General features: G+C 46.7%; 2 protein-coding genes and 1 long non-coding RNA gene across 9 annotated transcripts; 1 reads left to right on the top strand and 2 right to left on the bottom strand.

Moving 5' to 3' along the window:
• Positions 1-2,135: 2,135 nt before the first annotated feature.
• On the top strand, positions 2,136-2,677 carry LOC112296592 (uncharacterized). The gene is made up of 3 exons (XR_002973929.4): positions 2,136-2,158; positions 2,428-2,463; positions 2,634-2,677. It is a non-coding gene; the product is annotated as an uncharacterized lncRNA (long non-coding RNA).
• Positions 2,678-3,747: 1,070 nt separating this feature from the next.
• On the bottom strand, positions 3,748-11,901 carry LOC112296489 (zinc transporter ZIP2). Of its 7 annotated transcripts, none has more exons than XM_045188316.3 (4): positions 11,622-11,901; positions 11,296-11,426; positions 11,017-11,067; positions 3,748-6,217 (listed from the first exon to the last, which is right to left on the bottom strand). In XM_045188316.3, exons 1-4 carry the CDS (start codon positions 11,734-11,736, stop codon positions 6,215-6,217), a joined length of 300 nt encoding a protein of 99 aa, XP_045044251.2. In that variant the 5' UTR covers positions 11,737-11,901; the 3' UTR covers positions 3,748-6,214. The 7 variants fall into 7 exon arrangements, with proteins under 7 accessions (XP_045044251.2, XP_045044253.2, XP_045044255.2 ...); XM_045188318.3 differs by having other exon boundaries at positions 11,017-11,062; XM_024551281.3 differs by lacking the exon at positions 3,748-6,217 and adding an exon at positions 8,917-10,591.
• Positions 11,902-13,033: 1,132 nt separating this feature from the next.
• On the bottom strand, positions 13,034-14,838 carry LOC112296492 (ribosome assembly protein METTL17, mitochondrial-like). The gene is made up of 5 exons (XM_045188338.3): positions 14,779-14,838; positions 14,052-14,102; positions 13,702-13,794; positions 13,298-13,482; positions 13,034-13,214 (listed from the first exon to the last, which is right to left on the bottom strand). The coding sequence occupies exons 1-5, from the start codon at positions 14,803-14,805 to the stop codon at positions 13,109-13,111; spliced, it is 462 nt and encodes a 153-aa protein (XP_045044273.2). The 5' UTR covers positions 14,806-14,838; the 3' UTR covers positions 13,034-13,108.
• Between the last annotated feature and the right edge of the window lie 529 nt (positions 14,839-15,367).

Here is a 15,367-nt window from a genome sequence, read left to right as displayed (position 1 = left end):
AGACCTTACTTCCTCAACCCCATAAAAATTCTCCACAGGTTTGGACATTCTTACATCGACACGTATACAGGAGGTATACATGTTACTAAGTCTTAATTTGTTTTTCTCCTGTTAATCTGTCTCATTTCAATTTGATTATTAGACTAACCAGCAGTTACTTAGAAGGGTAGGGAAAAACCTTTCCTCCTGGACAAAGATAAGGAAGTTGTCATGCTAAATGACATACCTGAGCTATACAAATAATTGTGGACAAATTAGTCTTACACATTTAGAATGTAGATATAGACATATATATGTATTTATATTAGATATAAATAAATATATATTTATATAAATATATAATACATATATATTTATGTTATATATATATATATAATGTCTTTGAAAAATTAGGAATGTAGTTTCATTCCTGGAATCAAAGAACAAGATACGGCAAGTTAATTTTTCCTTTTCCCTCTCTAAGTAATATTTAAGTTGACTCTGCAAAGTTACTGTATCATTCTCTCACCCCATTGGTGAGAGAGACTTTCACAAGGGTAAAATAAATGGGGAAGGCTTCCAAGAAAAGGGTGGTGGGGATGGCGAATTGAGACATAGAGCTGGGTGCCTGTTGCCATGGAGAGAGCTGAGGCTCTGGGCCTCCTTCTAGGATTCAGGATCAAGTCCACTGGGTTAATAGTGTGTGTGTAGGTTTGATATGACTTCAGACCCACAAAGCCACTTTTTTAATGACTTAAAGTTTTAATCCACTTGTTTATGACAAAGAAAACAAATTGCTTTGAAATATGTAAGTCATGCCAGGATGTTATTGTATAGTTGTAGTGATTAGTAGTCAGCAGCCCTGTGAAGAAGCAACAAAGGCAAGGGGACATTTACATTGTAAATATTGAGAGTTTGTGAGGACCATTTGAGAGTTGTGGTTTGGGCCAGGTGATTTCTTGCTAACCCCAAAACTCCCCGAGGACCCTTGGGGCATTCATTCTTGTCTTGGGGACACACTCCTTGTATACAGTGTTGATAAACCATATAAGGGCCCCATGAAAGAGATCAGCCTGCCTCCCAACACTGATGTCTTTGTTCCCTAGCAATGTGTTCTAGCAACAGGGGACTTTTATTGTACATTTGTACTGGCTGCTGAAAACCAGCTGTAGGTTGGACACCAACTCTCCCAAGTATGTACTCATATGAAAAAGTACACTTCATATGAAACTTGAACTTTATTTCTTCACCTTCCCTAGCCTGGAACAATAATGTGATTAATCTGTCATTTGAGTATGCCATTTCTTTATTTGGCTCATTAAGGGATATTAATCCCGTATGTTATTGGCTTGGGAATTTATTATAATTCCCACAGTAAGTCTGTGCTAAATAAACTGGCAAAACACTTAGTCTCTGAGAATAACTTTTGCTGCCTGAAAACAAAACAAAAACAAAACTGATAGTCACTGCCAACTGACTACAGTCAGCTTCTTGGGTAGGTAAAACCATCTGTGGGAGAGAAAGGATTTGGGGGGAATGTATAAACAAGTTGGAAAGAGCCTAGAGGACAGTACATTTTTGCATGGTGACCAAAACCAAAGCTCTGGACATTTTTCTTACCTATATGGTCTCTTGGGAGGGGCCCCATCCCATCCCATTTAGCAAATCATCACCTCAAGATCTTTTCCCTTTCTTCTTCATGGGGTTGGTGGGGTTCAGAAGACCTTTTCCTTTTTGGAGCCCAGCATTTTCCAGCTGCTTTCTGAGAAGAGGTAGGTGAGGGTGTGCCAGGGATTTACTACCTCCTTCTTGACACTGTGCCTCTAGGTGCCCCATGATGCTGGTGGGAGGAGACCAAGCACGCTATGAAGATGCAATGGTCAGCAGGGAACTGGGGGTTGGTTTAGGGAGGGTTGGAGTCTGTTGTGGTAGTTAGAGGGGTATCCTTCCAGGAGGCAAGCTCTGCTTGGGATATGGAGAGTAACTATGATGGGTAAGAGGTTGAATCCTTTTAAGAAGGAAATGAGTAGGGGCTGATAGGAAAGGAACTGGAGACTGAGTCCTTGGGACCCTTGGATAAAATGGGCCCAAGGGGTGTGATATCATTAATTTAGATTTCTATTTGCTCCAGGTGGAATGTAATTCAAAGCTAAATCTCACCCAGACCTCTTTCCTCAAGGTCAGTAACCTTACTCTGTGCTCATTCTGACTCCTGGACCCCTGTCCGGAGCCATAGATCCTGTTACTAGATTCAGCTTCTAGGCCTCCAGGGTCCTGCTTGGGAGCAAGTGGGGTAGATGAAATAAAACAAACAAACAAACAAATAAACAATTTAAAACCCTAAGGTCCTGGGTGGGGAAGGAGAGAGGAGTTACCCTTTTCTACCTCCTGGCTGGCTCACTTTACTCATGTGTGTATCATTTTTCTGGGTGGCTCTCTCTTGAGTAGATGGCTGACTCTGGAGGTCAGCCCCAGCTGACTCAGGTGAGTACCCCCTGCCATCTGGGGATGGGATATTAGTGTCACTGAACTGTACCCTTTGTCACACATCCCATCCCCAGCCTTCCACGGCCTTGGGCTCTTGCTCAGCTCATAACCTCACCTCACTGTCTCCCTCTCATCATGGTCTCCCCCTCCTCATCTAACATCTCCAGCCAGGCAAGCTGACAGAGGCCTTCAAGTACTTCCTGCAGGGCAGGGACTATACTGAGTATGGGGATCAGAGGCTAGCATGAGGACAAGGGATTGCTGCAAAGATGAGGGATGACCACTGACGGGAAGAACAACTTTAGGCTAATTCCTTGACTTAACCACCATCTGCCAAATAGAACTCACAGGTCCCCTGGCTCCATTTGTAACTCTTGCACCCCACTGAGTTGCTGGCCTCTCTTCCCTACCTCCTTTCTGACTATCTGCTTATTCTTGTCTCCATAGTGGCCTCATCCTATATGACTCACCTGTCTCTGTCTTGCACAGCCTCCCTGACCAGTGTGGAAACTATTGATGGCAACCAGTCCTTCTTGCAAACTCTATCCCAGAGCAGTGAGTCTGGGACTCTCCCTTCAGGGCCCCCCAGGCACACCATGGAGGTCTCCTGTTGAATGACCCATATTGCCTTGGTGTGCAACCCAGTCCCCACCTCCCCAAGCACTAACCCAGGAGATGCATAGGGCCAGAGTGAGCAAGTGAAGATGGGCAGACCAAGTGGAAAGATGACCTTGACCTTTATCTTATTTTTAGTATATTTTATTGATTATGCTATTACAGTTGTACCAATTTTTTCCTCCCCTTTATCCCCCTCCTCCCTGTACCTGCCCCCCCTCCAGCACTCTCCTCCCCCACAGTTCATAATCCATAGGTTGTACGTATAAGTTCTTTGGCTTCTCCATTTCCTATACTATTCTTAACCTCCCCCTGACTATTTTGTGCCTACCTATTCTGCTTCTTCCCTATACCTTTTCCCCTCATTGTCCTCCTCTCCCTCCCCGCTGATAACCCGCCATGTGATCTGAATTTCTATGATTCTGTTCCTGTTTTAGTTGTTTGCTTAGTTTGTTTTTTAGGTTCAATTGTTGATAGTTGTGAATTTGTTGTCATTTTACTGTTCATAGTTTTTGATCTTCTATTTCTTTTTTTAGTATAATCAATTTATATATATATATATGTATTATTGTTGTTCAAGTACAGTTTTCTGCCTTTTCCCCCCACCCCTCCCCACCCACCACCCCAGCCCTCCCCACCTCCCTCCCCCATTTCCACCCCCCCTTGTTGTCCATATGTCCTTTATAATTGTTCCTGTAAACCCTTCATTGATCTTCTATTTCTTAGATAAGTGCCTTTCACATTTCCTATAATAAGGGCTTGGTGGTGGTGAACTCCTTTAACTTGACTTTATCTGGGAAACACTTTATCTGTCCTTCCTTTCTAAATGATAGCTTTGCTGGATAGAGTACTCTTGGATGTAGGTCTTTGACTTTCATGACTTGGAATATTTCTTGCCAGCCCCTTCTTGCCTGTAAGGTCTCTTTTGAGAAATCAGCCGATAGACTTATGGGAATTCCTTTGTAGGTAACTGTCTCCTTTCTTCCTGCTGCTTTTAAGATTCTCTCCTTCTCTTTAATCTTGGGCAATGTAATTATGATGTGTCTTGGTGTGTGCTTCCTTGGGTCCAATTTCTTTGGGACTCTCTGGGCTTCCTGGACTTCGTGGAAGTCTATTTCCTTCACCAGGTTGGGGAAGTTTTCTTTCATTATTTGTTCAAATAAGTTCTCAATTTCTTGCTCTTCCTTTTCTCCTTCTGGCACCCCTATGATTTGGATGTTGGAACGTTTAAAGTTGTCCGGGAGGTTCCTAAGCCTCTCCTCATTTTTTTTTGCATTCTTGTTTCTTCATTCTGTTCCAGTTGGTTGCTTATCTTTCCCTTTTGTTCCAAATTGTTGATCTGAGTCCCAGTTTCCTTCCCTTCACTGTTGGTTCCCTGTATATTTTCCTTTACTTCACTTTGTGTAGCCTTCATTTCTTCTTTCATTTTGTGAATGAGCTCAACCAATTCTGTGAGCATCCTGGTTACAGTGTTTTGAACTCTGCATCAGATAGGTTGGCTATCTCCTCATTGCTCAGTTCTTTTTCTGGAGTTTTGATCTCTTTCATTTGGGCCATACTTCTTTGTCTCAGTGCACCTATTATGTATAAGGGGCAGAGCCATAGGTATTCACCAGGTCAGGGCAACCCTCTTTGCTGTGTTGTGGCATTGTCTGTGAGGGAGGGGTCAGAAAAGGAATAATGCCGCTTGCTATGTTCTCATCCCACTTTCCGTCACTTCCCTCAATTCCCACAAGCAGTTTGTGGCCTTTAGATGCTGATTTGTAGGTGGGAGGGTTTGTGCTCGTTTTAGGACCCTGTGGGTCTCTCCAATGTACTCTCCTGTGAGGCTGGGAGTTTCTTCTGCCACCACAATCCCCACAGATCTTTTCTGCAAACTAGTTTTCAGTCTTTAGTTGAAACCCAGGGGTTCACAGTCTGTCTTGCTCCCCCGTTTTCTGCCAGGCTTGTCTGCTCACGAATGTGGGGTTGCCTGTGTGGTCCACCAGCTTGCTGCCTTGCCTCATCCTCTCTGCCCCGCTGCCCGACTCCGCCCCGCCTACCGTCTGGTTGAATGTTTTTTCAACTCCTTGGTTATTGGACTTCCATGCAAATGTTTTTTCTGGCAGTTCTGGTTGTTCTTTGTTTTTAAATTGGTTGTTTTACTTCTTTTGGTTGCATGAGGAAGGGAAGCATTTCTGCCTATGCCTCCATCTTGGTCCCACTTCTGATCTTGATCTTTGATTGCTACCCTAACCTTGACCTCTAGTCTGTGATTTACTTCAGCCTCTGGGAATGCTGTCCTAATATCTCTTAAGGACCCAGGACCCTGAATGATCCCCCTCTTTCATTCTGGTGTTAAGGTGGAGAGGGCATAAATCTCCTCTCCCTAATCTAGGTATCCATAGATGAGGGATAAGGGTCATTGTACTTGTCCATGGTGCCTACCTCAGACTCTCCCTACTCATCCCATTGCAAGGGTAAGGGACTTGGTGCTGGGTCTCCATTCACCAAAGCAAATATAGCTGCTCATTAACCCCTCAGATTTCTGAAGGATATGGGCCTAAATGAATGTGTCAGGGAGGCTTGCTGGTGGGTTAGTAGTCCTCAGGATGTGATAGAAATATCCAGTGTGTGAATGGAAGTTGGACTGGGAGGTGGTAGACAATGGACAAGTTTGAGGGAAGGATTGGAGCTGGGGCAATAGGAAGGGGCCTGGGGCCATTGGCTGCACTAACTTTGGTAGCTGTCTAGACTGTGTGCGTCTAGAGTGGGAGGCGGAGGGGCCAAGCTGGGGCAGGGCTGCTTGGGGCTTGGCACCAGGGCTCTGACCACCGTGTGTTATGGGTGGAGGGTGCTCTTCTGTCTCCCACAACTTCTGCTGTAACAATAAACTGTAGAGGAATCTGAGCATCGTTTTTATTCTTTGTCTCAGTATGCCTTCTTCCTGCCCCTTTCTTAGATCTTCTCCAGGCCCAGCGCTCAGTCTCTTCTCCAGGTGACATAAACCATGGGAGGGGTTTGTATAGCATAGACACTTCACAAAACATGACTTCATAGTCATTGGCCCCTATTCAGTAGAATGGTATTGTCCTTGATATTGATAGTATCTTCATGTCTTGGGAGAGGCAATATTAGAAGACTTCTGTATCAGTCACTGAAAAACACCATAGGATTTCAGAGATGTCACCAACATGATCTTAGGAAGGAAAGACAGAAAGCTGACTGAAGTGTTCAAGGACATCTTGTGACCACCTTTCTGCAGGATCCTCTGGGAGGTCACCTAGATTTCATTTTAGGTGGTTCAATAAATCAGCAGGCCACGCCTCATGGTTCCTAGAGGGCTTATTGGGTCACCCAGTTGATCCCAGTCTGAAGGCTCTTTCAGGTGAGCCACAGCAACCAGGACTTCCCCTCAGGAATCCCTCCTCTCATACGAATCCAAGAATTCGGGAGTTAATTAGACTATGTGTATGGTTCTCTGAGAAGGTTCTCAAATATCAACAATAATCATGAAAACAACTTCAGATTTTGTGGCCATTGCAGGCTGATTCTTGGGCTCTTGAGGCACAAGAAGTAAAAAGGAGGAGGCAGTTTATAGTACTATTGGCCAGAGTACTGTGGATGGAATGTTACATGGTCATTTGCCAAATTATAGAAACCCACAGGCAATTATATAGTCTTCTCAGTGAAAGTGAGCAGACCACTAATGCAGCTTGATGTCTAGTGCTGACATGCTGATGTGGCAGTGGGGCATGGAACGTGTTCTTGGTTCTTGAGCATTTCATCACTCTCATAGGACCAAGTCTATTTTAAATGCAGCAGGCCAGGTTCAGAAGGGGTGAGGTCATTGGGTGACCACACACAGGGCAGGTAACAGGTGCTTAAATGTGGCATAATTGAAATCATTGGCCCAGCTAGCTTGTAGGTAAACAAAAACAAGAAAAAAAGGTGGAAAAATCCAACCAGCATCAGCCTTGACTGCCAAAAGCTGCTGCTGGGCATTATAATCTTCAGAAGAAGGAGAAAAGCTCATTCCTGTGAACCTATGTGGGTGGGTGTGTATGTAGCTGCCATGAGGATGGTATGTGAAATGGGTGGTGACAATGTGTCTTTCCTGTAGGTGTCTCTGTACACAAAACCCAAGAGTTAGGAAGAGGGAGAAATGCTCTCTGCTGGGAGCAAGGGAGAGGGGTTTGCTGTCCTTGAGTGACCTCTCCACTTCTTGGTCCCAGACATTCCAGGCAAGTCCATGGGGATGCAGTGCCCCCCTGTGGTTGGCATGGTTCTTCCCAACTTTCCCCAGATCCCAGTTCCCTTCCTGAGTTTCCTATGTTTCTTGGTGATTCTACTTTAGGGTGTTAGGGAGGGGCTGATAACCATCACGTGTAGCTCCTGCCCATTCTCAAGATCAGAGCTCAGAGGCTCAGAGGAGAGGCAGGGTGACTTCACAGTTGCTGAACCACAAACTCTTTACTTTTTGTCTCTGCTTCAGCCTTAGGACTCTTGTTTCTCCCTTCTTCTCATTCTCAAGGAATGTGTATCCCTGACTTTAGGGGCATTAGTGCAAGATGGCTAAGAGAGGGTTAATGGGAAGGAGAATAAAATGAAGAATACAGTGATGACAGCCTTGAGGTGTCAGCTTGAAAACTGTGGAACTCATGAAGAGATGTTAAAGCGCAATTCTCTGAAGGTACCCAAACAGTGAAACTGTAGCAGAAGGGATGGATGTTAAGCTTTAGAGCACTCCTTGCTGAGCCCCTGCAGGGTGGCTGTACTCCTCTACCAAAGGCCATAGCTCTCAGTGAAAGGCTCTCTGGAGTTTCTGTAACCAGCTAGCTCTCGGGGCTCCTTCTCTCCAGCCCAGGTACCAGCATCACTGTCACTCAGCCCCAGGGTGTTGCACCAGTGTTTGTTGCTCCGTCCTAACCCTGCCCACACCTTCTACACACTCCCTGTATTAAACTTGCCTCAATTATCCAACATGGTCTCTGCTTTCTCCGGAGACCCTGATACACAAGACAGGAGGTACCAGTAAAGTAAAGGTGGGGAAGGTAAAGACAGGAAGGAGAAGAGAATCTATACATTGAACTTTTCTTAGCATCACAGAAACAGGGTTTGAAGCTCAGTTAGTTATGTGATCAAATTATTTAACTTTGGAGTGTGTTTCCCTGGACTCACAATGGGCATAACATCTACCTGGCAGGGTTAGGAAGGGGAGACAATACATGTGGAAGTGAGTCCAGTGCCTGGCACACAGTGGGTGCTCAGTGTGGAAACTCTATTATTATGACAACATCCTAGGCCCTGTTCTGTGTGTTAAGTGTGAGTGCACTGAACAGTGAAGGGAAGCAGAACAGGACGGTGTATCAGGGAAATTATTTCCTGTGTCAGACGTTTTAGTTTAGTTTTGCCTTTAGCTTGGCCTTTCACTGACCCTCGGCTGTGTAAGCTGGGCTGGTGAAGAGGTTTATACATCTTAATTTGTGGGGAATGGGATGGACAGAAGACAGAAACAAAATGAGATGCGAGTGAAACTCAGGAGACCTTGCCCACGTTGAGGCCACTTGGGCTGCTACTCTGAGCAAACTCGAAGGGGCACATGGGTGGGTGTGCCTGAGCTCACAGGACACATCTTCCCCAGTCTGAGACATCCCTCCATTCCATGGGTCAGGGGCTGGGCAGCAGTTGTTGTGCTCCTCCTCAATTCCAGATATTTGGTTTTTGTATTTGTGCAGTTTTTAAGAGAAGCAACACATTGTAGGGGTTACTCATCTGAAGGATAAATGGTCCAGCGGGAGGGGCAAGAAGCACAGTGGCAGGAGGGAAGGCCCAAGGAAAGCCATTGCATCATGGCAGAGCCACATAACTGCCCTCGGAGTCTCTCTGGCACCTTTCTCCCTTTCCAAACACACTGCTTCTTCTTCTTCTTCTTCTTCTTTTTTAATTTAAAAGTTTTTCAATGACAGTTGACATAGAATATTATATTCATTTCAACATGTGTACACGTGGTGATTAGACATGTATATAGCTTACAAAATCTAGTACCATAAATCTAGTACCCATCTGACACCATATATAGTTATGATGTTATTGATGATATTCCCTATGCTGTACTTCACCTCCCCAAACAAACTGCTTTTTAATTCCAAAGCATGAGCTATCTGGAAGGAGACAGAAGCTGAAAGACCAGCAATTGTGTCCTTGAGGTCACACAGGGCTCAGTGTGAAAAATAGAAACCAGATGGAAGGAGGCTCCATGGAGCCTGATCTCAAGAGTCTGCTGGACACATGGGTGGCTGATAATAGGTCCTGGGAGTGGGGTGGGTATGGTTAGTGTAGGAAAAAATCTAGATACCCACTTTTTTACACCTGTTTTCTGAATGCTGGGAACTCTGGCTCAGTATTGCAACACCTGTAGGCAAGGTGAGAGCAGGTTGTTGGAATTTCAGCAATGCGCCTGTGTCTGGGGGGCATGGCTGCAAAGGACAAAATGGCTAGGGGCCCTGATTCCAGAGGAGGAGACTGTATCCAGCCCTTACCCTTCCCACTCCCCACCCCACTGGGCAGCTCTTTGGTAACCTGGAGGAATGAAGTATAGCATGGTTGAAGGGGGAGGGAAAATGGACATTTTATTACACATAGCAGCAAAAATGGAACAAGAGTCAAATTTGGAGCAGTGGTCTTTGCTCAACCAAACGTACACATCCTGTTCCGAGTCCTGGATGAGCAGTGGCATCTCATGAGGAAAACCTGGGATCCAGTTCATGGGGAGGATGCCTAGTGACTGCCGCTTAGTCTTAGAGAATAAATGTCTGAGGGCCAAAGCCATCTGGGTGGTGTCTACTGGTGGTAGGGGCACCCTTCTAGATGGGTCCACAGGAAAGTCAGGAACCTCTCAGGCCCACAAGGCAATAAAGGCCATGAAGGCAAAACCAGCAGCTACACAGCCCCACTTGAGCAGAGGGCCCTCAGGACCAGCTAATTCCCGGGGCAGAATTTCTAGGAAGGTGACATATAAGAAGGTGCCGGCTGCCACACCCTCTAACACAGCCTGGGCTAAGCTTCGGCCCCCTTCAGCATCTCCTCCAGCCACAGCCAGCCCTAGGGCTAGGCCCAGGGGGGACGTGAGAGCAAATGACAGTATGGAGAACACAGCCCATCGAGATCCAGTGCCCCTTTGCACCAGCCGCAGTCCTACCCCAAACACTACAAGCCCCTTGTGAGCCAGGACAGCAAGACAGAGCTGCACGGTGGCTGCTACTGTTGTCTGCAGGCCCACGGCCAGGCCTTCAAAAACTGAATGGAAGGAGAGTGAGAGCAAGAGAACGAGGGCTCGAAAGGGACTCTGGGAGGGTGAGGGTAGAGGTCTGTGACTGTGGAGTCCAAGGACACGAGCCCCGCCCATCTCCTCCTCCTGCAGTTTTGATCCTCCATTGGCTCCACGACAGCCTTGTAATGCCAGCGACTCCAAAAGGAAGATGAGGAAGAAGCCCAGGGAGATGATGAGCTCTCCGTAGGGATAATCTGTCTGGGAACAGAGAGAGGGGCTGTGGGTCGGGGAAGGGAGTGTAGTGCTGTGGGTGGATTTGGGATGGGAGACTGGAGAGAATGGAAATGTGGGACTAGAACATTAAAAAGTTGGGTAGGGGGGATGAAGTCCTGAGGAGATATGGACATGCAACAAAAATACCAGAGAGACCAAGGGGCACAGTGTCAGTAGGGTTGAAATATGGGAATGCGATGCAGAGCATGTCTAAGAGTCCAGGGAAAGAAGGAAAGAGTGAAGTAAGAGGTTTGTCTGGGGTTCCATAAACCCAAAAAGATCAGATTGGCTCGTCCCTTCCCTAGTGTCTGAGCTGAGGAGCAGAGGGATTCCTGGTATTCCTCACATCCTTGACTCAAAAGGGTCTCTGGTTCTCCTCACCCTCCAGGTTAGGGGTGAGAGATACTTACATAAGCTGAATTAGCATCTCCAGAAGAATAACCCTCACTCTCTGTCCTGTTCTAGGGAGAGAAAAGCAGAAATTAGATGGGGGATGGAGCAGCTCAGTTTCCTGTCCTTCAGCTCCACTGCTTTCCTTAAAGCTCAGTCTGACCTGTTGTCGTCATTCCACAGAACACAAGAGCTGTCATCTTCCCAGCTACTGGGCCACCCATGTCCTTGGCTCCATCACTTTCCCCTTGGTTCTGCTCATCATTCTGGCCTCTCAGCCCTGCTACTCAGCTGCTCACCTGCATCATGAACTTCTGGATCTCTGATTCGATTCCCTCCAGGGCCTCAGCAGTCATGTGCATGAGCCCCGCACCCAGGAAAACACCAGCGGAAATGCAGCCCAGGAGGTTGAGGACCCGGCGGCGATGACCTAATGAAAAGCAAGAGTGACAATGCAGTTGGCAATGAGTGACTAAATGAGATGGACAAAGGTGACTAAAGAGCAATAGGCACCACCCAACATCTAGCTTGGGGTGGCACGAGAATCAGAGCAAAGTGTCAGGATAGGGTGACAGGGTTGAAGTCAGACTTAGGTTATGGGGCCAAAGATGCAGAAGGGCTATACCTGTGGCTGCCTCAATCTGGAACCATTTGAAGCAGATGGGAATAAGGCCGCAGACGAGGGTGAGAGCCAGGAGGGCAAATAGGCAGCCAATTTTTACTTCTATTAGTAGTTCCATCCTTGGGGTACAGGATAAGCAGAAGCCTCAGATGACAAACGGAGTTACAAGCTTTGGAGCAGGAGTGGTGCCTTGGGTGGTGAAAGCTGCGGTGTCTACTCCCCAAGTTTCAGGAGGCTGTTGGGTCCTGTTTGGTGCTGCCTCTGCTTGTGCAGCCTTGCATAGCTGACTGGAGCCCTGCCCCAGCTTCCTGCCCGCCCCCTCTGTGGAGGCCCCTCCCCTGGCTCACGCCCTCCTGAGCTTTGAAACCAGAAACTCCAGACTCTCTGCCAGGCACAACCCTGTGCTGGGTCTTGTCTTCAGTTCCATGAATAAGCCAAGGGCTGTGGACTGTTTTAATTCATGCCTGGGACTGGTCTAATCCAGTCTGTGGTAGCTACTTCCCAGCTATTTTGTGTTGGGGATAATCTGGTCCTGCTTCACTCAGGACATCTGATCTAAACCTTCCATACATTCTCTACCCCACCCAGGTCTTGAAGGGCACTATGCTGACACCTGAACCATACCCTTTCAGAGGGGATTTGGGGCTTCCTGGGAGTAGGAAGGAGGTGGGGCTGAGAAGTGTGCTGCAGCCACTCTGGGAACTAGTACATGAGGGACTCCCCTTTCCTGTAACCCCAGAAAAATAGCTCCAGACATGGAAATGTCTAGTGGGCTGTTGAGATTTCTAGTATGACAAGACTGATTGTTACCACTTCCCATTGTGCCTATTTCCTGATGTGTATTGTGGGAGAGAGACTGAGTTTTAATACAATGGAAGCTGCTCTAGCTCTGAAACAGCAAGGCCTAGGGGAAAACAGAAATGAACCAAGCAAACTGAAGGATGCTGCCTGGCCATACGGGGGTGGAGATGGAAGGTTCAGTCCCGAAGAGAACCATTTGTGAGGAAAACTCATGAGGCAAACTCTGGGGGAGCTGATGAACCCTGAGAGAGATGAAAGAAAAGGAAGGAGGGAGAAAAACCAGAGGCTAAGCAGCTGCTGGTCCCCTATGCAGGTAGCCTAACAACCTTGAGACCTGTTGAGCCAGTTCTCGGAGTGCTGGGGGCGGTTTTCCCCAGTACCCAAGATTACTTCCCCACTAAGTCCTGGTCTCTTATAGAAGGAGCAGCATTCTTATAGGAGAGGGTGAGCTTGAGATTTGTGTGGGAAGAAAGGCATTGCAACTCTGAGGACTCACTTTGTTACAGCTGTGACGACTGACCTCCATAAGAATCACAAGATCCATTTCCATTCTTTGAAAACTTTTAATTATTATTAAAACCTCAAACAAATGAAGACATATAGGGGTACCAGCACTCCCATCCTGGATACAGGTAGCTTTACCCTTGCAGGCAGGCATGATACAAGAAAACTCTTGTTACAGGTCCTTGTCAACTCTCAGGGGGATCTTTAGCAGGGGACAGAGGGAGCTCAGATGGCATGGTCACAGGTAAAAGATCATCCCAGGAGCTGACACGGGCACAACGATACAAATCCCTGTGAAATAGAGAGGTCAAGGTGGGCTGTAGGTTCCTGCCACCCCCCCCCTCCCCACCCAATTTTGGCCACAGCCTCCATACCTGCCGTGCCGGCGAGCTGTGATCACAGCATGCTGCATGTGCCCATCTGGACAGCACAGGTGACAATGCACATGGCGTGGCCATGTAAGGACAGGCTGAGTGATCTGGGGCCAGTTAGTAGCCTCCTCTGGAGACCCCCAGGCAATGATTACCATTGAGAACTTTTCCTCCTTTGGCTTCTTGTTCTAAGGTAAGGACAGAGAGGCTGCTTTGTGGAAAAATGTATGGGAACAAAATTTTGACCCTATTCCTGCAGCCCTTTTCATATTCTGTGTCATTCACATTCAGGACCTACAATCTCCAGGCTACTTGCTGAATTTTCCAACTCTTCCCACCGCTGATTCATTTTTATCCTGCTTTCCCCAGCTATTTCCTCCCTGCTGTAATATTCCCAGGATACATACCCAGCTGAAGGGGATGGGTTGGTAAGCCTGGGAAAAGCTACAGGCCAGGGGCTTAGAGGCTGTCAGCTGGGGACAAGGAAGTTCATGGGGACACTGTAAACACACATAAAAAACATGAGGTAAGACAAAGAACCACAGATCATAAAACTGAAAAACTAAGAGTGACAGGGTCAGGAAGGACTAAGGATAAGGGAATACAGGAGCAGGGGGCTGGGAGAGCAGGGAATCCATGAAGAACTCAGATAGGGACCCAAAGCAGGGGAGGGTGGCTTAGCTTTGCCCTCTCACTTGTCCTGGACACCACTGAGCTCAGACCTTTACATTCTGGGAAAGGCAGAAGTAATACTCACCGGGGCAAAGACAAAACCAGGTCGAGGGTCCAGAGGTGACTTCTCCTTTCCCTTAAATCAAAGGAAATAAAAAAAAAAGTTTAGTTGGGCCTGAGGGGTCTGTTCTTGTAAGTCAATCTCTGCACTCAGTCAGCTGAGGACTCCTTTAACATTCAATCCTGGTAATTTTTAACTCTGTTCTTAGAGTTAAGCTGGCTGCTTCTCTAATACTCGAAACAAAGAACTCTTTGCAGCAGGAGAAGGGCAGGAACTTGGTCCATAGGATGGCGCTGTCTTTGTCAGCAACTCCACTCTCAAAAAACCCCACTTCAGGACAATTAAATTCATGATTATACACTGGCGCATAGACTCCCAAAGAGATAAAGTTTTTGGCTCAACCATGTCCTAGGTCAGGGGTCAGCAAACTATTTTTTTTTTAAGTTCCAGAGAGTAGCCAAAATGTGTTTCTGTCCCAGCTACTCAACTCTGCCATTTGTAGTGTGAAAGCAGCCATACAGAACAGACACTCAAATAAACCTGGCTCCTACACACACAGGTGGCAGGCCGGGTTTGATCCACAGGCCCTAGTTTGCCAACCACCACCGTACATCATAATGACTTTATGTGTCTACTTTCCTGAGAGTCACCCTTACCTTTGTGTGACAGTCTTTTCGGTTTTCAAGAGAGTACCAGTAACTGGTGACAGAAAGGTGGGGGGCAGGAGGGCGAGAAGGAGAAAAAACCTTACCTTAAGGACCAGGTCCCTGGCTTCCATGAGAAGGCAGTGCCCTGCTTTTGTTCCACTCTCCACCAGTGTCTGTTCACAAAGGGAGAATGAGCAGAAGCCCTGAATTACATGACAAAAACAAAGGTCAGCAACTCTGTAAGAACATTCACAGATGGAACAGCAGTCCTAAAGGAAAAGGCATTATATATAAGATAGGGATGGTGACCCTAAAAGAGGGACAAAGGAATCTATGCAGGAGAAAAAAATGGTCAAGAACAAAGACAAGCTCCAATGTAGAGAAGGGAAAGCATAAAAACTGTGAAGCTGCTTTAAAACTTGAAGGGAAAAAGGGATTTCAACTCACCAGAAAATCACTTGTCTTGCGCCACAAGGTTTGGACCACCTCAGCACGGTCAGCCTTGCTGGGCAGTTCACTTAGGGAGAAGGCTGACACCACCACATTGAACTGTACCTGAGGACCAAGACGAGGAATGTGACAGACCTGCCATCACCCTCTTCCAAGAGCACAGTGAAGTTCTAGCTCCCTAAATTTCTTCTGCTGTCTTTTTTTTTTTTTTTTAAAGATTTTATTTATTTATTTTTAGAGAGA

Source organism: Desmodus rotundus, chromosome 7 (assembly GCF_022682495.2).
Source record: "Desmodus rotundus isolate HL8 chromosome 7, HLdesRot8A.1, whole genome shotgun sequence".
Classification (NCBI taxonomy): Eukaryota; Metazoa; Chordata; class Mammalia; order Chiroptera; family Phyllostomidae; genus Desmodus; species Desmodus rotundus.
The sequence above is the reverse complement of the archived record's forward strand: the minus strand, read 5'-3'. Positions and strand labels throughout refer to the sequence as shown.